Source organism: Delphinus delphis, chromosome 13 (assembly GCF_949987515.2).
Source record: "Delphinus delphis chromosome 13, mDelDel1.2, whole genome shotgun sequence".
Lineage (NCBI taxonomy): Eukaryota > Metazoa > Chordata > Mammalia > Artiodactyla > Delphinidae > Delphinus > Delphinus delphis.
This window is the reverse complement of record NC_082695.1, coordinates 60,681,793-60,707,136: the sequence shown is the minus strand read 5'-3', so window position 1 is coordinate 60,707,136 and position 25,344 is coordinate 60,681,793. Positions and strand designations below refer to the sequence as shown.

At 44.3% G+C, this 25,344-nt stretch overlaps 1 protein-coding gene across 1 annotated transcript in view; it reads right to left on the bottom strand.

Annotated features, from left to right (window-relative positions):
• The window catches only part of SETBP1 (SET binding protein 1), a 370,803-nt gene that overhangs the window by 325,561 nt on the left and 19,898 nt on the right, over positions 1 to 25,344 (bottom strand). Inside the window, exon 2 of the mRNA XM_060029535.2 lies at positions 24,060 to 24,707. Within this exon, the coding sequence (XP_059885518.1) occupies positions 24,060 to 24,545 (486 nt within the window). The 5' untranslated portion in view covers positions 24,546 to 24,707. The remainder of the gene's footprint in view (positions 1 to 24,059; positions 24,708 to 25,344) is intronic.

The window sequence follows — 25,344 nt, the reverse complement described above, 5'->3', positions numbered from 1 at the left end:
GGACATTAATAACAGGTACCCAGATGCACCTTAAATTTGATTACTTGTACTTAAAACAGTGCACTTTTCAAGCATGCATAGCTTCTGTGATTTTTAATAGACTGCAAATAAATTTAGCACAGAGAAATGTGATGATATCCAGAGAGATGACTAGTTCTGAGAAACTCAAGTTTCAAATAGTGAACAGCCACTAAACATCCCAAAGGCTTCTACTTCTCCCTATCTCCTGATTGCCCTGCTATCTGGAATAAATCAGACGTTATAACACCAGAGTTTGAATAAGGTAGCCAAGCTGTGCTAATGTGATCACAACGCATTAGAGGTGCATGATTCAGTCTCTCAGAATCAGCATATTCCTAAGTAATGAGTCTTGAATGAGAGAAGAGAAGACTCTGATTTCTTCCTGAGATAGCCTTCATTCATTCTGTAGACTGGACTTCATAAGTGGCAACGGGACAAATGAGGGAATGCATGAATGGTACTTCTGAGGATCTCCCCCCAAATCAAGTCTCTTTTGTTACCAGATACAAGTGATCTGGGTTTCAGTTTAGGGTCTTAGAAAAGTGTCACCAACTCTCTAGCATAGCTTCTATGCTTTAGGGTTAGCTAGGATTAAAAGGCAGGGTTACAAAGAGGAATACTTTAACCCAAAATGGGAAAAAGCAGCTAAGCCCAGAACTATCCAACACTGGAAAGGCCACTCACAAAGCACAGACAAGGGCAGCTAAGCGTCTGTCAGGGATACCAGCATGGGTCCATTTCACCTGTAAGAATCCAATTTTATGAAGGTGGTCAAGATTTCACATTTAAGGTGTTTTGAGAGCTTAGTGAAGATACAGAAGGGGTTGCTTAAATGATTCTTGTTCTCATTAGGGTTGGAGGGAACATTCTGGGTACCTCAAATCATATAGTTGGCAACCACCAACAGAGCTCATACGAAGAGAGTGTCTGCCAACTATCCACTCTCCTGAACTCAAAGGAGATTCTGGCCATTCAGTGCCTAGGCTGCCTCTAGAAGAGCAAGTTTCTCATCTAAATGCATCTTCATGGGACACATAAGACATTCAGCAACAATTCCTTAAATACTTTCAAATGAAAAGGAAATGATGATAAGGCCCTTGAAGATAGGAACCTCAACAGATAGCATTCATCATAATCTCTACCCCAAAGTGGGTGACAGGAATGAGAACACTGACAGTAAAACAAATTAAAAGCTTGTTTTTGTTTAGGAATCAAAATATATATACAGAAAAACACACACATTCCCTTATACATCCTGACTAAATATTTGAGTCAAATGTGTATAACTCTTCCTGAGAGCTAAAACACTGAGCAACCCAAACTAAATAGGCTTCATTTAAGATCTGAAAAGTGAGACTGAAACATGTTTAGACTGTTAAAAAGAAAAAAAAAATCTGTTAACATGTTCTATTCTTGCATTTGGATAATGCTCTCAACTTCCCAAGATCCTTTGATAGCCATCACCTTCACACCCCCTCCTCCTCAGTAAGATCAACAGCAAAGGGATTTATCTCCCCAGTTGACCGCAGAATGTGAAAGCAGAAACCAGAGTGGGAACATGGCTGTCATACAACAATTTAGCTAGATCCTTTCATCTTGGGCTCTTCTTCACATATTACTCCAAAAATGAATTATGGAATGAAGCACACAATTGTGTGGTTTGAGGCATTTGTTAAAACAAGGCCTTCAGGAAATCTTTGTATACCTTAAAAATTTAATAGACTTCAAGTATAGTTCATTGGGAAGCAAACATGTCATGAAATTTAAAAGCAATATTATTACATACTGATGTAATATTACGACCTCTAAACTGCAAATGTGAGGCCCATATAGCCTCATGATTAAGAATATGAACTTTAAAATCAGACCGACCTGACTTCAAATACTCACACCCATATACACTTGCTATGTGCCATTTGGCAAGCTATCTAACTTCCCAAAGCCACAGTGTGCTCATCAGCAAATTGGGAATAATAAGACTCACCTCTTAGAGCTGCTGGGAGGATCACATATAAATGTGCATCAGTGTCTAATATAGAGAACTTAAGAGACAGCAATTATTATTAGCTTATTCATAATCTTTCAGTAATTTCCGGTTTTAGGCCCTACAGTAAAGCAAAGTTTCTACCTTCCTCAAAAAGAAAATAATATGTATCTAGGACTATTGGAATGAACTAAAATCCAAAAGCTTGAAATGTCACTTACAAAGTACTTTGTAATAATTCACACTAGTTAGTTTTTAAAGTTTAAAATTTACATAAGAATTTTATGAAGTTTTAGGATGTTCCCAGAATTGACAGGAGGAAAATTCCCTCCTGAACTAAAAAGCCAGAAAAACTTCAGAGGGGAAGGAATCTTTCAGAGACCTACTCAAGGTTCCATGAAGGCACCCAGTTCTGATTTCCTCCAGGTTACCTGAGAACCAGGAGAAACCCACCCCCTTTGAAGTTTCTCACACCTCCCTCCCACCCCCAGCCATCATCACTACCCCAGCACCCTTTCTAACCATAGATTTCTAAGTAAAAAAGGAAACTGCCTAAAATTGAAACCACTTTGGTCTATTATTGGCTTGGTGGCTGTAGGAAGAAAATGGAGGAGGGGTAGTGGTAAGAGATGCTGATGGAAATACTCTGAGTCATCACTTCCTGGAAGAGGTGGCAGTGAACTCAAAGTTGGCTGGGGAGTCAGGGGGCTAAGGCTGGGTCCCAGCTCTGCCACAACCTCACAGGCACCGTGGGGACGTCACTTAACTTCTGCGGATTGCCCTCTGTGATATGACCCTCACAGCCTTCCCAGCTCTACATTCTTGTCATTCATAAATATCCCAGTGAATAAACCACCAATGCTACTCACCATCAGCCTGGAAACCTAAATGAACTTGCACTCCTGAGCACCGCAGCCGTTCTCACAAGCAAGAGCAGGCAGGACCGAGCAAGGAGGAGGAGAGCTGGCTCTGAGCTGTTTGTTTGTGTAAAACAAACAACTGTTTTACTTCCTAACCACTTCCCCACACCCAGACTCTCCCACCTGCACATATGGCGCCCCAGCCCTGCTACAAAATTCCCCCCGAGCAGTGCAGGGTAACCCCACTTGGAAACGATGCCCTGGGATAGCCTGAGCACTAAGGTAGCTGAAATCACTTTAAATTCTCTCTCAGACGCAAGATTTATATAAAAGCATTCAGTAAACTGTGAGCAGACACAGATGACTGTAAGATTCAGATTTTAAAAGAAAACAACCTTAACAGAATTAAACCAAAAGTTGCAGCTTGCATTGGAATCACCGTTCATGCACCTGCGTGCCTTTGAGAGAAAGGACTGGCCTCTTTTTCATTTGTCTGATGCTAATTCTTATGGGCAGCTGTTAATCCCTCCCCCCTGATAAGGCAGGTCCTCATGACCACGTGCTGGATGAGTGAGTGAAGAAATGAATGCTGAGCTGCCCAAACAAGGAGGCAAAGGAGGATGACGCTTACACAGCTCCTTGAATTCTGTAGTCACTTTGGCTTCATGGGTTATTTAATATTCTCTCTCATTCATGTTCTCTCTCCATCTCCGGCCCCCACCCCAATGCATTATGCAGTCTGACTGAATACCACTCAAAATATTTTCTCATTTAGAGAAGAAAACAGGAATTTGCCACTTGTCTGCCTCTATTCTGTTGCCTGTCAGCCTTCAGCAAATATTTCAATCCTGGGTCTTTGCCTGCTGTTAACCTTTCTCCTTTAACCTTTGGCCCTGCCCTCTTCAAATCTTCAAGGCTTTACCTTCTCATCTTTCCAGTTCAGACACTCCACCGCAGAGCTGACTTCTCTGACTACTATGTTCAACCAAAGGGAGATATGAAAACACCCCTAAAGCAATCGGAGTCAAAGGAGAGCTTCTGCAATCCGCTTGCGTGATCAAAAGATGATTAGGCACATTTACACATCATGGTGGATGGGACTCTTCCTGTAACTGGGCTCCCATTCTCACTGGCCTAAATGTGGCCTCCCAGCCTTCAGTGCCTTTTTTCTAGTCCAGCCACTTCCGAATCCTAACTACCTCAAGTGGGCAGGTCGCTGTGATTAGAGGCTCAGGGTTGGCTGTCAGATGTACACATAAGATGCAGATCAGGGCAGTGAGGATGCAGAGCTCCTGGTGGACTTTTCACGCTTGGTCAAATCACATAACCATTGCCTTCCAAACCCCTGCCCCTCCTTCTCCCAATCACTGCAACTTCTCTGGTTCTAGCTAATCACCCCCCATCCCACATCCCATTTTGGGACCACTAGCAGTCACCCTTTTCCCGTTCTTGTCTGTGTCCACCAATATGTGACCTGTGCTATTCCTGTGTACTTCTGCAACTTTTGGGGGAAGGTGGGGAATATCTAAGGACCTTTTCTTTTGCAATGACCAGTCTGCTGTCTAATAGCACTCCTTCTAACGTAATGAATTGTGTCGTCTCTTGGTTCATTAGAAATGAGATCCCCAGGTCCCAGCCAGCCTAATGCAAGGTAAATCATGTTTAAGTAACCGCATAACTAGTGGGTCAGTTTTATGTTTTGTCTTGGTTGCGACCATTATTTAGCTGGGTTCTCAAAGTGCCTGTCAGTGAGGCTTTCATGTCAGGCCAGTATTAAAAGACGAATGTTTTCTCCCCTCCCCACCCCCATTTCTAGCCCCTCTTCTCTGAATGCTGCATGTACAGGGCAGCTAGGAAATAAAGGCTCCTTTATCTGATCCTCCTAGACAGAGCCATGTCAGTTCAGGAGGATTCAAGAGAGAAGTGCCAAACTGCAATAAGATGGGCCAAGCAAATAGGCAGGCAGGCAGACTCCCGTGCAGTGGCAATGAATGGCCACAGTAATCGAGTGTCCTGTCTCTTCTTTAGCACCCAGCATTGTGAGGATTAGAAAGGATCTTTTTTCCAGACTTTCATTGATTGGCCATGTGATCCCGGACAAATCATGAAACATCCTGATTTGGACTCTATCCTCATCTGTAAAGGGAAGATTGCTCTGATGATCTTCAAGGTCTCTTTCAGCTTTAATATTCTTTACGTGTATCCATCAAGCACTGGGAAGCAGTCTGGCCCACTCAGATGGCTATGGAGAATGCCCCCTACAGCATAAAAAAAGGGTCTTCTGAAGAGATGAAAGCACCAACTTTCTTTATAGCCAGAGTTTGCCCAGTATAAAGGAAAGTAAGGGGAAGAGAAGGAAAAAGCAGGATGTCCTTTTTTTACAAAAGGGAAATTAAGGTGCAGTTTCACAACATCATAGAGAGAATAAATTACTGGTGCTTTTAGACATAAACACAGAAGAACTCCAAATTTTTTCCCAGATTTTTATCCTATTATATCAACCTTCCCATAGGATGGCCTGATGATAAGCAAAAGGAGCATTTTCGCTTTTTAATTTTTGTAGATTTGTGTTTACCATTTTCCCTAGGATGCCAGCCTGGACATCCCAGAAGTCTAGCATGAGAGCCCTCCTGACCACACACCCTACACAATCTTCTGTCTCCCACACTCCCTCAGGAGCAAAGCCTTTGGTGGTCAATGGACGATGATAACTAATCCCTCCATGCATGACCTCCAGAACTTAGTTCATCCCATCCACAGAGCTTGTGTTGCTCATCATGCATCACTTCTACTCCATGGAAGCTCCCTGAAGACAAGGGTAATAGAGGTCACGAAGCCTTTAGATCCCTACAGCATACGGTACACCACTTGTCTGCAGTAGGCTCACTGTAAACACTTGTAGAATGAATGCAGGTGAAACAACAATATCTTTGACATAGAACTATTTGGTCACACTGGTGGCACATACCTCTCTTAGCTTTTAACTAGGATGTAAACTTCCCTAAACATGTTCTACCTCTTTCAGAACACACACCACCAATTAAGAACTGAAGCTGAAGCAAAGATGGGAGAGAAATTAGGGCAGCAGGAGACTCAGAGGAGAAGTAAAGGATAGGAGCGCAAGAAGGCAATTGGAGATACTGACGAGGAATGCCCAAAAATGACATAGATAGGATCTCCCAGGATTCCTCCCTCTCCTCCTAAGCCCAGAGCCCCATCAAAGCCAGCCCCCAAGACATCTATTTCTACAGCATACCAATACACACATACATGTCCACTCAGACGCCCTCTCACATACACATGTCCAGACACCCTCCAGTTGGCAAACAAGTGACAGTACGCAAATTAGCAGAAGCCACAAAGATTTGCTTCGGTGGGGAGCCTGAACAAACAAGGAACAATTTTGCAAGTGGCCACAGATGGCTTAGCTTCTCTCCTTACAATGGACACTAACAAGATTTGCCATAACTAATTCATTCTTTCACACCATTGCCCTGTTCCCCCACCTTCTGAGGGTGGGGGAAATTCCCCATCATGGCCATATGCATTTTTGTTCCTTTCTAACACACAAAAAGTGCAATTTGTTCCTCCTCATTGTGTATGGGTAGATCACACCTAAAGGAGTTAAAGAAAAGTTTGAGAGGAAATGATGGTGGAAGCAAACATATGCTGGCTTTTCTCTCCCATTTCAGCTGTTTGGAGAAGGGGTGGAAAAGCAGATATTTACTGAGTCCTATACTGAGCTGGAGAAATCAGTAGTAGCAGAGGAATGGGTACAAAGCATAGCAGAAAACAAAACAGTGAAACAGACAGCTGGAGACAGTCCACAGCAAAATACTGGATTTGGAAACTTTGTGGGCACCTTAAGCTCTTCTTCACTCCAGGCACTTTCTAATCAGCTTTTCATAAGTGTCCCTAACACACAATCAATGGATTCTTAAGAAAATGACTGAGCTTCTCTAACTCACAGGAATCAGAATGTTGGAGGCGTTCCTTTGTACCTGCCTGAAGGCTCTTTAGGCCTCTTCAGGGTGATAGCGAAAACCAAGGGCACTTCCTCTCCTCACTGGGGGCTGCAGCAGACCTCTGTTTCTTGTCCACTCTGGGATTGCTTCCCTCCATTGGTGCTGTATTTTGATTTCTTAAAGCAGCTCTCTGCAGACACCCGCATTCTCTTCTCCACAACTTGGGAGCGAGTGGCAACATATCTTTCTTTTTTGTATGTTTGTTTTTTTGTTTGTTTTAACATATCTTTCTTGATGCGCTCAGGAAGAAGTCGGATCTCCCTATCTGCTCTCCCGAGGCTTTCCTGCACTCCAGATTTCCAGGTAAACCTTGCAGGTCAGCCCAGCGGATTCAAGGCAGACAGTGAGCATCCTGCCCCCTGGACAACGGTTCAAACAATGCCCTGGCCACTTTTCCCTCCTGCCTACATCCTCTGCTTCCCTCAAGGCCCATTCAAGCCTCCTCTCTTCCTTCATCCTTCTCTGGATTCTTCACACACCCCAGCATCTGGCACAAGATGAGCATCACACTTGGGCCTAACCTTCCCAACCAAAGGTGAAGTTTGGAGGCTTCTCTGAAGGCCAAACAAGTCTGTATATACCTGGAGTGATGGCTCTGTATCCTTTCACCTGCCCGGATTTTCATTCTTAGTCATCATTCATATCAAGTGTAGCAGAATATGTCTATACTCTTTTTTCAAATAAATATGTATTTTATACTTATAGGCAGCTATTTAACAAAACTATGCATGTTATTATATTAATAATTAGGTCAAATCAAGTCCATATATTAATATGCCTCCTAGTTATATGAATCAGTATTTATATGGGGGTTTATTGGAATATCTCAGTTGGAAAAGACTTTTGTATATTCTGCTTCATTGCCTTCATTTCAAGATGTGACTCCTGAGAACAAGAGGCAGTGAGGAAACCCAGGTGGCTGGGAGCAGAGACTAATCTCCTGTTTCTCAGTCAGGGCTCTATTGCATCATATACAGTATCTATCTTCCCAGAGGCCAGACACACACACATACATGTATGTGCACCTAACACCAAATACTCTCTAATGCACACACCAAACCACACCACCTTCTTAGGGCTCCTCAGACAGAGCTCATCAGAGAAAACATGATGACAGAAGGATGTATGTGACTGTGCGTCCTTCTCTGATGTTCTCTAGATATGACTCGGACTATCTCCTAAATATATGTCTTCCTCTCCAGCTCTTTGCCTCCACTGCCCACAGGCTGAACCCCATAGCGGGGCTGTCCTCTTCTGAGAAAGAAAAGCTCCAAGGACGAGCAGTTGTCTCCCTGTGTTAAATGAGATGAGCAGAAGCAGCCACTGCTGCACAGCAGTCAGGCCCAGACGGAGAGTGCTCTGCTGCAGGCCTAATATCGGGAGCAAAGGTCAGCTGTCATTTAGGAATGAAGCCAGAAGGAAAGCCAGGCATCCAGAAGATCAGCACCTGCTCCTCCCTAGAGGTGGAGGGGGCACAGCTGGTCCAGCCCGTGGCGGCCCCTCTCAGGCCCACCTGCACGGCTGCCCCCAAGGGGGTGTGAGCAGTGGCTTCCACACTAGTAGAAAGCCACCAGTACCTCGGGTGGAGCAGTAAGTACTTTTGAGAGGGTCCAGGACCAAAGGCCAAGCTCATCCAGGAGTGCCCACTTTCTCACCAGTTCTTCCATCCCTCCTCTGCACTGGTTGCCTGGACTGAGAGAGCCTTTCAGAGGCAGCCCTTCCCCCAGCCCATAAGCATAAGCGAATTCTCTACCCCCGGCCCCACCTCTTCTTCCAGATGCCAAACATCCCTCCTTCCCTTTGCAGGGGCCAGCTCTCACATGGCCTCCACCCTTGCACTTGATTTGCCCCAGTAACCGGAGATTTCTACTTTTCTACTTCCATCTCCTCCACTGGGTAGCTTAAGTACTAGGCTGTAGCCTTTGTCGTTACCATCAAATACAGAAAATAAAATCTTTATTAAGTGACTATGTAAGTGGTTCTCTGTTAGACCCATCAGATGGCTGAAACTGGACATTAAGTTGTATGAAGAGTGAAAAGGCAGCGTCACTATTAATAGGGATTCATTTATGTATATGTGATCATTTTTACCAATGTTAAGTTAGTTTGGGGTGGGCTAACACGGATTAATTAATAACTACATCCTGTATCAGTATCATCAATCTGGAATTAGACTTCAAGATTGTCTGGATTCTGCTCCCTCTAACAAAATGTGTGACATGATTTTTCAGGTTTTCAGCCAACCTTGCTTTTCTCTCTTCTTCTTTCTATGCTGGAAATCTCAAGGACATCCCATTGATTAAATACATCAGTACCATAAGCCACATGTGTCTCACAGAATGGATGCCTTCACCTCACGTCTCTTCTTGTTCTGCTTCAAGGTACTTCTCGTCTTTCTTTTTAATTAGCCAGGGACTGTCCCTATCACTCAGTCAAATCAACCAGTCAACTACAAGGTATTTTTTTGCGAATTCTGACATCCTTCTTCCTAGTTGAGGTGTTATGAAGAAGTTTTTCTGTCTCAGTTCCTACTTTGAGGTAGCCTGCAAATCAGACAGACAACATTACCCCACTTAAGAATAATGCCCAGTTATAACTCCATGATAGTGCCTGGCATGAGACACATAGGGATTGAAGAAAATACCTTTTATTAAATGAGTGTATAAATGAATGAATGACTCAGTGATGCAGAAGAAAGGGTGCACTGTAAATGGGACAGTTGGCATCAGCAGGGGTACCCAAGTACTGCTAAGCTCAGCTCTATGACTCTTTGTGGGGGCATCTTTCTCAGGTCCAGCAGAGCCCACTGTTCTGAAGTCAACATTCTCCCTTTACTATTTCCTCCTGTTCTCCTGCTCTCACACCTCTGGGATCTGCAGCCTCAGGTAAAACAGAGCTAGAAAGGGAGGCTGGCTAACCCAAAGTGCAGCCTGAGTCCGCTGGCAGAGCTGAAAGTAGGGACCATTCTTCTTGGCCCCTGGCCCACTGCCCCTGTACCCGCTACCACCCAGTTTACGAATACCGGCACTTAAAACCTCTCTCCAATGTGTCTATATGCTGTCTTCTCTTGCTCTCTCTCTCTCTGAATTGCTTCAGGCGAGATTTGTTTTTACTCTTGGATTGTATTAGAAAGTGAAGGAGAGACCAGTTAGTAAAAATTACTTCAGTTCACATAGTAAGGTTTTGAACAAGACTTTATCGGAGAGTTTCAGGAGCACAGCTGAGTACATTGCTAAGTCAAGTCACCGTATTTCTTATAATTCACATTAACAGGTGCCTACAATGTATTTTAAGATAGTAAAATAACTACAGACACACACGCATTGTAAGTTATCTAGGAAAATTCTATATCCTTAGGAGGAAGCAAAAGAGAAACCATTGGCTTCTCTCTCTTTCTGTTGTGTTTGTTTTACTTTATTTTCCATTCTAGGGGAATCCTCCAGTCCCCCAATGCTCTGTGTCATAATTCCAGCCTAACAGTGAGAGGATGGAGGAGATGGCATGTTTAAAAACAGCTTTATGGATTTTACGGGTTTTCACCAATTTACAGAATTCATCATGTGTTCATTCCCTGACCTCTCCTCTCATCACCATAAAGGAGAAAGACATACCCTTTGGTTTGTTAAAGGCTCTCACCCAGGAAAGCCCATGAGTGAAGGTTGGGAGTGTGTGTAGCAAGCGAGGGCTGGGCGTGCAAGGCCAGAGGCCAGCAGGGTGCTCTGCTCACAAAGTTGCAGGACCACTTGAGAAGATATCTCAGAGCATCTCCTGAACCTGCTGAGATGATTTTCACTTATTTTGTGGAACATGACAGAAAAAGAGGACAAATGCACATGGTTCAGGAATAGAAGAGTTTATAAAACTTTCACAAGACTTGACGAAACTATCCCTCTGGGTGCTCAGGCATCTAACTATTCTGGTCCCAGTTTACAGAGAAATGGAAACATTGAGAAGGCACCTGCTTGTGGGTCTTCAGGAGGGCAGGCTTAGAACCTTGGGCTTGGGCTCAACCCCCCGAGCCCTGAGTGAGAAGCTGCCTCAGGGCTCAGAGGGTGGACACGCTGGGATCCCAGCTTCCCGACCCTGAGACTGAGGCAAGGCACTGGAGGTTTCTGCACCTCACTGCATACAACTGTAAAATGGGGATAATAACATCTCCACTGCCGTGGTGGGGCGGATTTAGTAGACAGTGTGTGTTGAGTGCTTGGCAACGTTCCCAGCTGCACTCAGCAACAAAATGGTGGCTGTGGCTCTGCTCAGGAAAGCAGCCTGCACGGCCAGTTGCTTTTCCCTGTGGTTCAAGTTTTCCATAAAAGAATGACTCTCCTCTGCCTCTGATGCACAGTTCATATTCTTCAGCAGGAAATGAGGAAACGTTAAGAGGCTGTACACCGAAGGATCTCCAAGCAAACATCCACGGACAGCAAGGCCTAAGCTTAAGCAACCAGTAAGATTTTGTGTGACTTACAAAATGAGGTGGGAACAGGAAGAAATACTTTTCTTAGTGATGGTTTTCATTTTTTTCTGTTTTGTTTTTGTTTTTATTTTCTCCACCCCCTGCCAAAGGATTAACATGCAGGTTCTTAAACAAGGGGGTCCCCCATTTACAGCTGACAGCGGCAGCTGCAACTTCTGACTCTCCTGCAGAATGGCAGGGAATCGAATCAAAAAGAAAAGCAAGTGGACAACCTTTCCTCCGGGAGCACGAAACACAATACCAGCCTCTCGCCAAACCCAGCAGACCCCAGCTCTGATTGGAGGTTGCCTTGGAACAAAGGGAAATTGGTATTTAAAAAAAAATCTTCTGAAAGCCAACTCAGCAGATGGTTTTTTCCTGGGCTCCAAGAGAGGGGGGTGGGGCAGGGAGGTGGGGGTAGGGGAAGGATGCCGGGATAACCCAACTGCCACCAGGATACAGATGACTGAGAAGTGACAAAGATGGGTAAAGAAGGCTGACCTCTCGCCCCAGAATTTCACAAAGGGCAATTACACCATGTGCTGGTGATCTGGACTAAGCCACTGATCACATCCAACCTGCAGCTGCTGTTGACCACAGCCACGTCTGGGGGCTTTATCCAAAGCTGGGGAAGAGAGAGCCTAGGGATATTAGAGGAAGCCTGGAAAAGTTTAATTAGAGACTACAGCTTGTTAAGAATCTAATATAGGGTAGTTCTACAGAAAAACACCTTATATTTCCATTTCACTTTTAACATTTCAGAACCACTTTACAACCGTGCGCTCAGATTATCTTCAAAGTAATGTGTAAGGAAGAGACATAGTATTAATCCCCTGTTAAATATGAGAAAACAGAGATTCACTTGCTAAAAGCAGAAGGACTCAAAACCAGAACCCCCAGCACGGAGTGGTCACCCTCCCCTCAAGTCTCAGGCCAGACAGGGCTAATGGAATCTTGTTTTGGACAGGTCCTTTGCTGAATCCCACATTTCAGTCCAAACCAGGACACCTAAGAATACTTTTGTAAACAGCTTCTAGATTAAGTCTCAGTGAGCCTATTATCCATAGCTCTGTGCTGCATGTACTGCCAGCTATCACTTCTTACCATGTCTCACTGCTGCTATGCCCTGATGAGGAATGTTCTCCAGCGGGGAGGTGGCTGTAGGTCTCCGGGATGAAGCTACAATGCCCAGGTTCACCCACAGCCTAGACTGGGAACATGCAGGAGGAGCAATTAGGTGAGCTGCACAGGACTCAACTATTCTCTCTTGAGGAGGTACCAGCAGGACCAGCTAAAGTGCACCATTCAACGATGGCGTCCTACTGCTAGAAACCAAGAGACCAAGGGTCTGATGAAGGTTTGAGTCTCTCCATTCCCTCTCCCCTGGTAATTAGTTGTAACTTAGGGCAAGCCAGATTAAAAACCCTCAAAGTCCCTCCCTCAGTCTTTAAAACAGGGAGGAATAACAGCTGCTTCATGGAACTATCCCAAAAACAAACCAGAAAGAGGTTACAGTTGGGCGATGCAAACCCTTTGTAAAGGTACTGCGCAGATGTGACGGTTGCTACCAATTTTCCACACTATGCACTATCTGAAACACTCATTTTGACAGTATGTTGTACTGTCCTGGGTTTTACCCTAAATGCTCTGAGATCAATTCTTCCAATAAGAACTGTCTATACCCCACACAGCATTTATGCTGAACACAACCTACAACTCTGTAAATTCATGTCGAATTTAGATGCTTCAACTCTCCTATGGTGTATCTGGATGGGAGCACAGAAAAGGCAGCATGATGAAAAGTTTCAGATGTTTCTAAAAAACCAATGCAAAATATACAGGGCTGACTAGGCAGAAGCTGTTTTGATAGAAAAGAGAGTTTTTTCCATAGAGTTACCTTCATTGGCACAGAGCTAACAAGAACTTGTTTGACACCCAGGCCAGGAAATAAAAGACACAACTTCTGTCCTCAGAGAGCATACACCGTAACCGAGAAGAAAATACTTTACCTTTGATAACACACTTTTAAAACTTTTTTAGTTAGATCCAAAAAGGCCACTATGTAAATGAGAAAGCAGGTTCACAGATGGTGGAGAACCATCTAGGGATGCCCCAGTACGAAAGCACAGAAGACCAACTCTGAGTGAGAGGGCATCTACATTTCAAAGTTGCCCTATTTCTGTGCCTTCTGCGTAGTCCACAGACCCTAACTAGACCATCTGACTAATCTTTGACTCAGATCCCTGCCTAGAACTATGCACAAAGAAATGATAAGAAGGATAATGCAAACACCTGCATTTTGGCCCAGAGTCCACTGTATGTAGGATGTGATGATGTGGACCAGCAAAAGTAGCAGAAGGCAATATTAAATTGGAGTCTCCTTGACCTTGAGCTCAGTATACACTGACAATGATGAAGCTGCCAGAAAGCTGACAGAGCCTGGGGTCCTGTTAATAGAGATACTACGCTTAGAGTGGAGGAGGGCACAGTCCCCTGCAGCCCCAGACCACCTTCCAGTTTTGTCCTCTGCTCTGTGAGTCCTCCCCACTGATGCCTTTTAGGAAGGACACTGACAAAGTGGCATTCCTGGCATAGGAACCAAGGTGCTTTGGCATCAGGAAACGATGGAATCCCAGGAACTGGAAATATTTAGGCTTTAAAAGAATGATTTTAGTGCAACATAAGAAAGAGCTTTACTAAAACCAGAGCTGCCTCAAGAGGTAGCAGCGAGCTTCCTCCCTGAGGACCATTGAGCAGCGGCCAAATAACTGTCCATGAGGGATTTTGGAAGGTGTCTTCTGTTTGTTTATGAGCGAGGCTGCAATGGAAATATTCAGAGGATCTTCTGACTCTCAGTGAAGTCCATGATGCTGGAAGTGTGACCCAACTGTGGGCCCATTCTTTCCTTTTGACCCATAGCTTCTGTGGTTGGCCTTTGCCTGCCTCCTGACCTGGTGCCAGATTCTGGCCTGTGTCAGATTTAACTGCTGGTTCTCAGACCCTTTCTGGATCTCCTGATCTTGCCTTCCTTCATGACCCAACGGCACCCATATCCCAGCATGATGCTGCCCTGCCGCTTACTCAATGGCAGTAATCCAGTAGGAAGACTGGGAAGTTCAGGAACCTGATGGTGCAAGAAAGAGCCCCACAGCCAAATAAACCCGTGTCCACCTCTTGCTCCCCTGAAAGGACAAGGATGGAGAAATCACGGAGATTCCCACTGTATGCTACAAATAGATCTCCTTTAACCACACCCATGATCCACTCCTTTAAGGCTGTTCGCCAGAGATACAGTCTGTTGTGAACAATGCTGAAACCCCCGATTTGTTTAGTGTTGTGAATGGGTTCTCATTCACAGCACTGAACAAATGAACTAACTGGCCTGGCATGAAAGGCTGCCCACGTTCCCGGGCACATTCATATCTGCAAATGATTACTTCTTATTGGCAAGGCATGGTGGTCCACCTTGAAGGACAGAACTGCTGTCTGTCCCTGTCCCTTCAAGAATTCTCTACCCACTCTGCTCCATCTCCACCAATCCTCCCCCACCCCACCCCAACTGTGAAACTGGCTAGAAACTTGTGAGGGCCGAAAAAGACACTGTGGGAAAAACACCATAAACAAGGTCTAGAAAAACACACTGAAGCAACCTGCATTTGATACTAATGATGATTATCAAATGGCCTCAAGGGCCAGGTACCAAGATGGGAACTGCTTGGATTTTTCAGAGTCAATAAAGGCCTCCACTCTTTCCCCTGGTGAGGTCAGAGGCTGGTGGGGAGGTGAGGGAAGTTAGTCTGAGGAGGGAGGGGCAGGCAAGAAAAAGCACAAACCTGGGACTTCAGAGGCAAAGGCACACTCCAGGTACAGACGGAGGCCCCCTGCCTTCATAGGCCAAGATCCAATGGAATACTATGGAAGGTGGAAAGGAGCCCTAGAAGTTATGTCATCCAAACCTGCCCTCAGTGCAGGGACTGGGCTGGCTATCCTGGGCTGACATGCTCTGACTGCGGCCTCAGCTTGCACCAAGCGCTTGCGGCTTCACCAGACAGCACATAATTCAGACTCCTGCACACACTGCATACAACAGCTAGTCCATGTGGGTGTTTGCATGCTGTGTCTGTCTGCACACCTCCTGGGAACCTGGCTCTACTGAGTTTCTGCCTTCCCACTGGCAGCCTCTCCCTCTGGCCACTGGCTCCTCTTGTGGGCATGCGGGGAGCAGAGTCTTAATGCCACCTTCCAAGTCAAGTCACCCTGAGGACCAAACGAGTTGAAACCATTTCCCCAAAGTAACTTGGCCATGTGAAAATTATAACACGAATTTTTAGCTTATTGTGGATAAACCAAACCCCTATAACACAAGGCTTCATTGCCTCATGTGTTTGATTTCTGTATGTAAGGCAGTCAGGAGCCTGAACCAATGCCTGAGGCCCAGGCTTTGAGAACCTCACTGCCACATCCCCATGTTCTCTGCCTAGGAAACCTTAACCAGACCCAGCGACTTCCTGACCAAAGTGACTCATGTCTCGTGAACAAGAAAGGCAGGAGAGGGACATCCTGGGATGTCCTGCATTGTAGTGTTTGGAAGGTGGGATGTTTTTCATTTAGAGTTGCAGGAATCAGAAGACCCAAAGGATGGGGTAGAGAAGGGCAAAACAGGATTATTTCTCTTGCCTTTTATTAAAAATAAAAAAAGGCAATGCAACTGAAGGTCAACTGGAAATGCCTTAAGAGAGGACTTTTCAAGGATGTAGAATTGGGATGATGGAGAAGGGCAGGTGACTCTGCAAATGCTGGGAGCGTGTCAGGGGTGCAAGGAAGCACCAGCTGAACCCCACTTGATCGTTCTTATGACACTACTTCGAAAGTTTCATTTTGAGTCATGCTTTGAGCTTAGCAGCAATCCTGGTTTGGCAGATAAGTGACCACAGAGATAAAAGACCTTTGAATCATCTCTAAATAAATCCCATACCAATTCTCACCACCAAGAAAAAAAAGCATTAGTGGCATGCTTTATTAGTAGATGCTTGTGCAGGCATCAGAAATAAACACACTGGCACCGCCACCCAGCCAACACAATTCAACATAGCCACGAGCAGTATTAAAACAGGATCAGCCTAAAGAAACACATGGCTTCTTCGACAGCCCACCCCTCCTAGGCACCCAGCACAACTGCAGGTCACTGTGTACCTAGCTGTGACTGTACTGAGCAGGGTCCTGTGGGTGACCTGGAAGAGAGAGAAGCAGAACGGGAATAAAGGTGATGCACACTGAGTGAGGTGCTGTGCTAAGCGCACCAGGCACTTTCATCTCCACAAGACACCAGCAAAGAGATGCTACTATTATCCTGGTTTTCACACAGTTAGGAAACTGTTTCAAGGGGTTAAGTAACTTGCTTAAGGTTATAGGGAGCCCAGGTTCTAGTGCAGGTTCTCTGCAGAGAACCTGCTCTAGAATCAGGGGATCTGAGTTCAAATCCACTCTCAGGACAGGTACTCTTTCTAACAGATCCCTTATTTCTTACCTGAACAATTCAGGGAATGAATGACTCTCTATCAGACGAGAACACAATTTTCTTGCTTTTACTGACAGGTTTATCTTCAATGGCACAGAGTTCACCAAAGGATGTTCCTTGTTGAAGTCCAAAATGAAACTAAGTACCAAGAGGAAAAGAGCCAGCACCATGCTTTAAACCCCCAGAGAATCCCAAACACAGGAAGAAAACAAGAAGCACACAAGGAGGGAAGAGGGGAACCAAACATTCCCAGAATATCTTCATGGAATGCAAGTCTGATAAATCTCACCACTTTTTAAGCTCAACTCTGACATTTGCTCCCACGATTTTAGGCCTTTTGACACTGGGGCAAAAAGGAAACAATCTGATAACAGAACAGTGGGTCCCGAAGAGAGGTTAAAAATTTTGTTTATAGTAACTAGTTTTCTTAAATAGAAAGTCTTGCCTCATCTAACAGAATGACTCTTTAAGTTTCCAGTTTTTGGAAGAGAAATAAGGCTTCAGAGGTCAAAAGCTGTTTGTTTTCTTTTTCTTTCTTTCTTTTTTTTTTTTTTTAACATGCAAAAACTGAGATCCAGGAAGGTAAAGCATTCTTATTGAAGCTGTTAATAACAGAGGCAGAGCTGGTACGTAGGGCTCCTGTCCCCAAGTCCAGTGTTCCTTCCCGAACACCAACTCCAGATGTCAAATGTAACCTGTTGCTCGGTAGATACAATTACTTTATGGAAAAGGTTTTTAGCTCTAAAATAACTATAGAGAAACCTATCAGGAAACAAAATTTTCAGGCACTCTGATGAATAAATAGGAATGATGCTGCTTTAAAAAAAAAAATCTATAGAGAGAAAATATAAAATTAAACGAGAGGGGAAATTCAGCTTCTTGTGAAGAAATGCTGACCAGACCTGCTCTCCCAGCCAGGTTGAGGGTGTTGTAGGGGAAGAAGCTCATATACTCCCAGGAGTTCAAAGCACCACATTCACATACCCTGAGGAAGGGAGGGCAAGCCCTCAGCCAAGCAATGCACCTCGGAGTGACCAGAGGAGGGGCTGCACAAATGATGGCGAGGGAGGGACGCCTGAACCCTAAGGAGGGTGGAAGGCTCTCTGTTGGATGCTCAGGACCACCCTTCAGAGTGGATGAGGAGATGGAGATGGGTGCAGCACCAGAGGTCCAGCAATCTGAGCTACCTTTCATCCCCTGCCCAACATGCCCTCCCTCCTGCAGCCCCTCCAAACTGCTATATCCCATAGAGGGTCAGGCGAGAAATGTGCATCTCAGCAGTTTACAGGGGAAATGGAGAACCCTGGTGCAGCCCTCCTTACTGACAACTGTACTACCAAGTCTCTCCTTTTATGCTTCTCTTCCCTACATCACTTTCATCATGTTCCCTGGACCCCCAACCCTTCCTTTCCCCAATTCAAAGCCTGCTGAGCACTTCCATTACTTATAGAATTAAATGCAAACCCATTCATTTATTTGATATTCATCACTCTCTGCAATCTGATGTCAGGCTAGCTTCCCATCTACACCACCTAAAAAGCCTTTTTTCTCTCCCATATTTTGTGTGTTTGACACGAGGGAGGTGCTATTTGAAGTATCAGTACATGAATTTGTGACCTGTCAGACTTCCCAAGAGAGGGTTATGAGTGCTCAAAAGAGAATACAGGGTCTTTCCATACACATGTGATGATGTCCTACATGGGGTTACTAAGAAGGAATCCTGATCATGGATCAGGACCATCGCAGGCCCTGAGGAATATGAGGTTGATGTCTCTGCTGCTAGAGGAAATAGGTTCTCCTGATGAAGCTGGGGGAAGGGGAACATTAAGTCTAAGGAAACAAAACAGAAGCAAATAACAATCCATAAGCACAATAAAGGAAAAAATAAGACTCTAACTCATTAGGCTTTGAAACACTTGGAATTTAAGACAGCAGGCCAGGTTATGATCCTGCCATCCTCGCCAATATGGGAAAGTGGAGAGAAATGCCCTCATGCTGGATCCTCATCTCCCAGAAGCCCTGTCCCGTGTGGGCACTTGAGGCCTGGACTCCAGTATTGGCCAAACAGTCTAGAAGAACTGACTTCAAAGGCCAACTCTGCTCCTGCTTATCTGAAGCCACTGAGCCTCAATTTCCTCATCTGTAAATAAATACCATCTGGGGCTTCCCTGGTGGCGCAGTGGTTCAGAGTCCACCTGCCGATGCGGGGGACACGGGTTCGTGCCCCGGTCCGGGAGGATCCCACACGCCGCGGAACGGCTAGGCCTGTGAGCCATGGCCACTGGGCCTGCGCGTCCGGAGCCTGTGCTCCGCAACGGGAGAGGCCACAACAGTGAGAGGCCCGCGTAACGCAAAAAAAATAAAATAAAATAAAATAAATAAAAATAAATAAATACCATCTGTCCGACAGGACTGTAATAAGGACTAGTAGAGAAAGTGAATACAGATAAAAGAGCTAGCCGCAGGTCTGCCACATGGCTCAATAAATCGGAACTATTACTATGACGTGTGCTCTGTAAATTACCCATTTTCTCCTAAAATCTTACATTGGGTTATATCATGTGGAAACTAGCATCTCAATTTGGCAGATGAGGAAACCAGGGCTTCAGCAAGGTTATATTCCAGATCCAGAGTCACAAAGCCAGTTGGTGCAGATAACCACACCACATTTTCTACCCTGGATCACTGTACAGTGCTTGTCTCAGAACACCCTCTCCTTCTCATGCCATTGAACCTGGTGGGTATCCTGACACCCACAGAAAGTCCTCAGAAAGAGGAGAGCTGCTAAACTCTGCCCAGCTGAGAGCCTCTTAAAATACAGTATGTTAACACGTATATATGGAATCTAAAAAATAATAATAATAATAATTCTGAAGAACCTAGGGGCAGGACAGGAATAAAGACGCAGACGTAGAGAATGGGCTTGAGGACACGGGGAGGGGAAAGGGTAAGCTGGGACAAAGTGAGAGAGTGGCATGGAAATATATACACTACCAAATGTAAAACAGATAGCTAGTGGGAAGCAGCCGCATAGCACAGGGAGATCAGCTCGGTGCTTTGTGACCACCTAGAGGGGTGGGATAGGGAGGATGGGAGGGAGACACAAGAAGGAATATGGGGATATATGTATATGCATAGCTGACTCACTTTGTTATAAAGCAGAAACTAACACACCATTGTACAGCAATTATACTCCAATAAAGATGTTAAAAAGAAAAACAAAAAAAAACCTGTCATTGTTGGAACATTTTAAGTTCACATGTTATACCTGAACTTGCTTCTAGAGACTCATTCTCATGTTCTCTATTGTTTTTATTGAGTGACCTAGAAGGAAAGTAGAGGAAGCTTAAGTTATTATACCACTTACCTGAGTCAGTCTAAGATGCAACAACATGGGTGCTGTGATAAAGAGCAAGGTGCATTTATGGGATCATCCATCTGCAACTCAGGACCTGCCCAAAGGACAATTCTGAGGCCCTAAAATATGTTCTGAGCTCTCTTTTCAGCCTCCACTTCTTACCAAATGCTGCTCTTACACCTCACATAAATCAATTCATCATAAACCCTCTTCCAGGCAGCATCTCAAGTGCCATCCTAAGTTTACATGGAAGGGAGGTGATCTGTCCGCTGGTTAGAAGAGTCCACGCATCCTTGAGCCAATTAAGTGGTATTTTCATGGGTCCCTCCTAACATCCTACTACTGAAGTGGCCCTGTTACCTGAAAATCTGTAACAACTCTCCAGTTTGGAGGACTGGGCCTAGGTTTGAAATTTGGAATAAAGCTCTTAAGCATACCACACATACATCTCCTCACCCCACAGCAGTAGAACACGTACAGATAGAAGTAGCAGAAAACTAGCTGTGATATGTAAGGAATGCCATAATTATCCTACAGAACGTTCTTTTTACAAAAAACAATGAGAAAGCAAATCATTTGGGATCCAATATAAGCTGTCTTTGCCAAAGGCTGTCAGACAATGACTTGAACAAAATTGATTGGTCTGCAAAAGTAAAACAAACAAAAACAAAAAAACAACAAGAAAAGCACATAATGATTAACGCTCATTTTTCCCCAGCCTCCAAGTTTGGAGGCTGAATCGTTCAAAACAAAATGAAATAAAACAAAATCCTTGTTATCCTAAAACTCACTGTCCTTCCCCTAAGTCACGGGTCAACAAGTGTTTTTGGTCAGAACTAGATAGCAGATAGTTTAAGCTCTGAGGGCCATACACTCTCTGTCACAACTACTCAACTCTGCTGTCGAAGTGCAAAAGCAGCCATAGCCGAAACGTAAATAAATAGATGTGGCTCCATTCCAATAAAAATGTATTTATGGACAGGGAAATTTGAATTTCATATAATTTTCCCATCTTACAAAATATTATTCTCTTTTTGATTTTTTCCCAACCATTCTTTGCTTGTGGGCTGTATAAAAATAGGCGGGGGGCTGGATTTTGCCCACGGACTACAGTTTGCCAAACCTGCTCTAAGTCAGCATATATGATCAGGTGATACCCAAGTAGGCATCTCCACCTGCTCAAGCACCAGCTCAACAGAGCCTTTTTCCAAGCTCTTAGCAAAGGACCTGAGTCCCAAGAGCCACTCCATGTACACTTCTTCAGTGAGCAACCTGCCTCAAAATAAAAAATCCAGAAGACTAGATTTTAGAGTGAGACACTGATCTGATGCTTACAAAATGCCATCCTCATCCTTTTCCCTATCTCAAATTACTGATCATGTACTTCCCATTCATACAAATAAATAAATTCTGCAAGCTCATTCCACTGAACTTTTCCGTACAAATAGTTAGCAAGGTTTCCACCTTTCCACCTCAGCTCCAGCTTTTGCTTACTCCTTGTTTGCAAAACAACAGGCACTTGAAGAGTAATAAAGTTCACATTCTATCCCAATAGAGATCAGAGAACTTCCTATCATCTATCAAATGATTAAGACCCAGTACCGATAACTTTATTCGTTCATCTCTGGAAAGAATCAGCTCTAGGCATAACGTAGGAAGAATAAAGGAGTACAATATGAAGCAAGCTTCTAACAATTTAAAATTTTCATAGATATTCCCATTACAGTGCCAGCATAACACAGCACTGTACATTGAATTTCAGCCTTTCTCCTTCCTTTCTTCCCCCTCCTATTGCTCAGGCTTAGAAAAGCATACTTGGTAAGTCACATATTCAAAGAAGCAATTTCTTCTCTCTTTCCAATAAAGCACTAAAGGGCATCCAACTTTTTGGGTGAGAATGACCAGCCTGAGAATTTCAGATATGAGAGTGGAGGTCCATTGCACATTTCAGCTTTGAAATCATCCCCATGTCACAAATTCCAGAGTTTTATTCTGGGGCATTCCAATAGACAGAAGCCTATATTTGGGAACAATCTTATGGCCTTAGGAAAGTAGTACTGACCAGGACAACTTACTCTCTTTCTAGGATAGTGAATTTGGGTTTGCACACCCAAAACTGTGGGCTGCTACTCAAACTCTGGCAGTGATGGGGATGGAGGGAAAACTGTTACCACAGTTTTCAAAGACTGGTCACCCACACAAAAATCCAACAACACTCTTTGTGCCATCTCAGTGACCAGGGTCAAAGACACTCATTTTCAAAGCTGAAGAGACCCAACTCCAAAGCAAAGGCTAACTTTCTGAGCCTGCTTGCATTTCTTTGCATCTGCTTGCAAAAATCTCAAAAGTTTCCATGTGCATCTAGATAATCCTTGGTTTTATGACAGAGAACCCACAAAGCATCGCAAAGTTGTAAATGGGGAGGGGAGAGGGGAAAGCACTACCTCTATGCTACATAAAAACACACCAATTTCTAAAGATTCCTTTGTGGTCCAAATGTTAAAGTAAAATGGCCAACTGCCCTGGCTTGCCCAGGACTGAACCTGGATGCAGGACTTTCCGTTTAAAAACCAGGATAGTCTCAGCAAACTGGGGGTGTTGGTCACCCAGAAATGTCTCTTCTAGTCCAAGTTTTTGGATTTTAACTTCGACAAATCTGCCAAAATGCCTAGCATAAGGAAGGGCACAAGCCCTACACTAAAGAAACAACATGATTCTTAGCAACTTTATTGAAAATGACTACCCCAAAGTTCAAAAACCACTGTCAACAGAAACACTACAGATTATCTCTGGGCTATAAAGGAGACAGGTTCATTCATATAGACCATTTTATCTTCCATCATGTCCAGAGTCCAAATAATTATGATGTGGGGGAAAGAGTTACAAAGACTCTGGTTAACATCTACTACCTAGAACTGCAAAACTCTGTCAGCAAGAGGGCTCCTTTCAGAGCTGTTCACAAGACCCAGAGATTCTTGGAAACAAAAACTTTCTAGACTAGGGCAGCCCTCTGCTATCACAGCTGAGTGCCACACCCCTCCCAGAAATGGAGGTCTCTGTAACCCTCTGTGACACAAAATAAATACAATGAAACCTAGATCCATACATTCCCAACCAAAGAACATCACTAAATCACCTAGAGAGCTCCACACCCACATTGACTTTTATGAGGAAAATGACCATGTACCAAGTTCATTCAACACTCAATCTTAAAAGTCTACAGTTTGTTAGATAAAGCTTCATGCCAGTCCCCTACCCCTTCCCTTTCTCCAGCTCTAAAGCTCACCACTGGCTTCCAGGATAATGATCTCTCAGCCCTAGAAGAGCCTCATTTACTACAAAGACTGGGCTTCCTCAGTCAAGTAAGTGATTTATCTATTGTAGAAAGATTTACAGCAGTGATTGAAACCAAAAGGAGGTTATAACTGTTCTTGACTGTTCTGATTGACCAAAATTTTCAACATCCTACTCTCGACTGTGAGAACAAATGCAAATATTAAAGCAAAAAAAACAAAAAACACCCTCAAATTTTGTCACAGCTTAGCCAGATCTGACCCAGCCAATTGGCTGCTACACAATAAATAGGAACTTCCACGATTATAATTTTAGTAGTTTCTTTTTTGCTTTGTTTTGTTTTGTTTTTGGTCGATAGTATCCATAATAATAAATTGGATCCTATACCGAGATATCACAGACATTTATTCTGCAGGTCCTAAGTATTCCATCAAGGAGATTAGTAATTTATAAATAATTAAGTAATAAGCAAATAGACCCTTAAAGTTTGAGGATAAAATGGCAAAAACAAACAGAAAAAACCTAGTCAACAGGGATCCCTACCTTCTTTTTGGAGTGGCTTCTTTCCTCCTCCTTTGTGGCTTTGCTATTTTTCCCAGCACGGGACACCTTCTGGTCCCCAGACTGCTTGATGGTGATCTTGATCTCGGGTGGGCATATATAGTTCTCCAGATTCTTTGGGGGTTTCTTAGCCCGCTTCGTGGTCTGAATCTTCAGCTTCAGGCTCCCCTCTGTGAAGTTTGCCTCCTTGATAGAAAACTCCTGTTCTTCCAGACCATCTCCTGCCACCCATTTCTCACTGTCTGCATTGGAGTTGGAATCCACATCCCGTCCTGAGCCCAGTTCATCCTCCTCCTCTGGCTCCATGCGTTCTCCGCCTACTGGGATTCCCTTCCCAGTCTCCGGAGCAGAGAGCAAAGGTTCCCCTGCACAGCCAGGAGCAGTCAAGGGCTTGGCTGAGGAGACCGGCAGGAATTCCGACTCGCTCCCCCTTTGCCGGGAACTGCTTAAGACTTCCCTGGACTCCATGACAATCCTACAGTCTCCAAGAGTTCTCAGGAGGGGGACGGGGAAAAGGGAAAAGGAAAAGGTGAGAAGAAAGGGCACCCAAAATTCCAAGGAGAAAGTGGTCCAGCTGCTGGGTTCAGAGTCCCAGGGATGGAGGTTGTTCAGAAGGGATCAGATCTGCAACTGAGAAGCAGAGAGATAATTAGCCGTGGCAGGAAGGAAAATGACCTCAAAGGTAACTCAAACTAAGTTCCAGAAGCCCCATCCCACCTCACTTATCTATGGCATCAGAAAAAAATGATTGGAAATAAATCAAACCAGAAAGTGCACATCCCCAAATTATATTATATTGGAGCAGAGGGGGAAACACACGCACACACACAGCCTTCCATTGAATTGTTATTAATTTTTATGGTTGTGGGCCCAAGGATAAAGATAAGAGAGGTGAGTCCTCCGGTCCAATAACAAGCTAGATGCTTCTTATACTAAAGCCACAGCTGGCTGAGTCACCATCAAAGCCAACCATGATGAAAGGAGGTCTAAGTGCTGATGCTCAGGTCTGTGGAAACTGCATCTGGCTGGCTTCTTGCACAACTTCCCTCTCACATGTGAAGAACAGTCTGCAAAGCTGAACACAACCCTGGGCTGCCTGGGCCAATCTCTCCATCCCCTCAGAAGAAGAACTTCTGGACCATTCTTCCTTTATTATCTTTCACTATGAATTATTTTAATCATGCACAAGTCTTGTCTTTATTTCTTAAAATAAACAAATGCAAAGCTTAGGTGAAGCCTTGTAAAAGGAAAACAAAAAGAGTTCAGT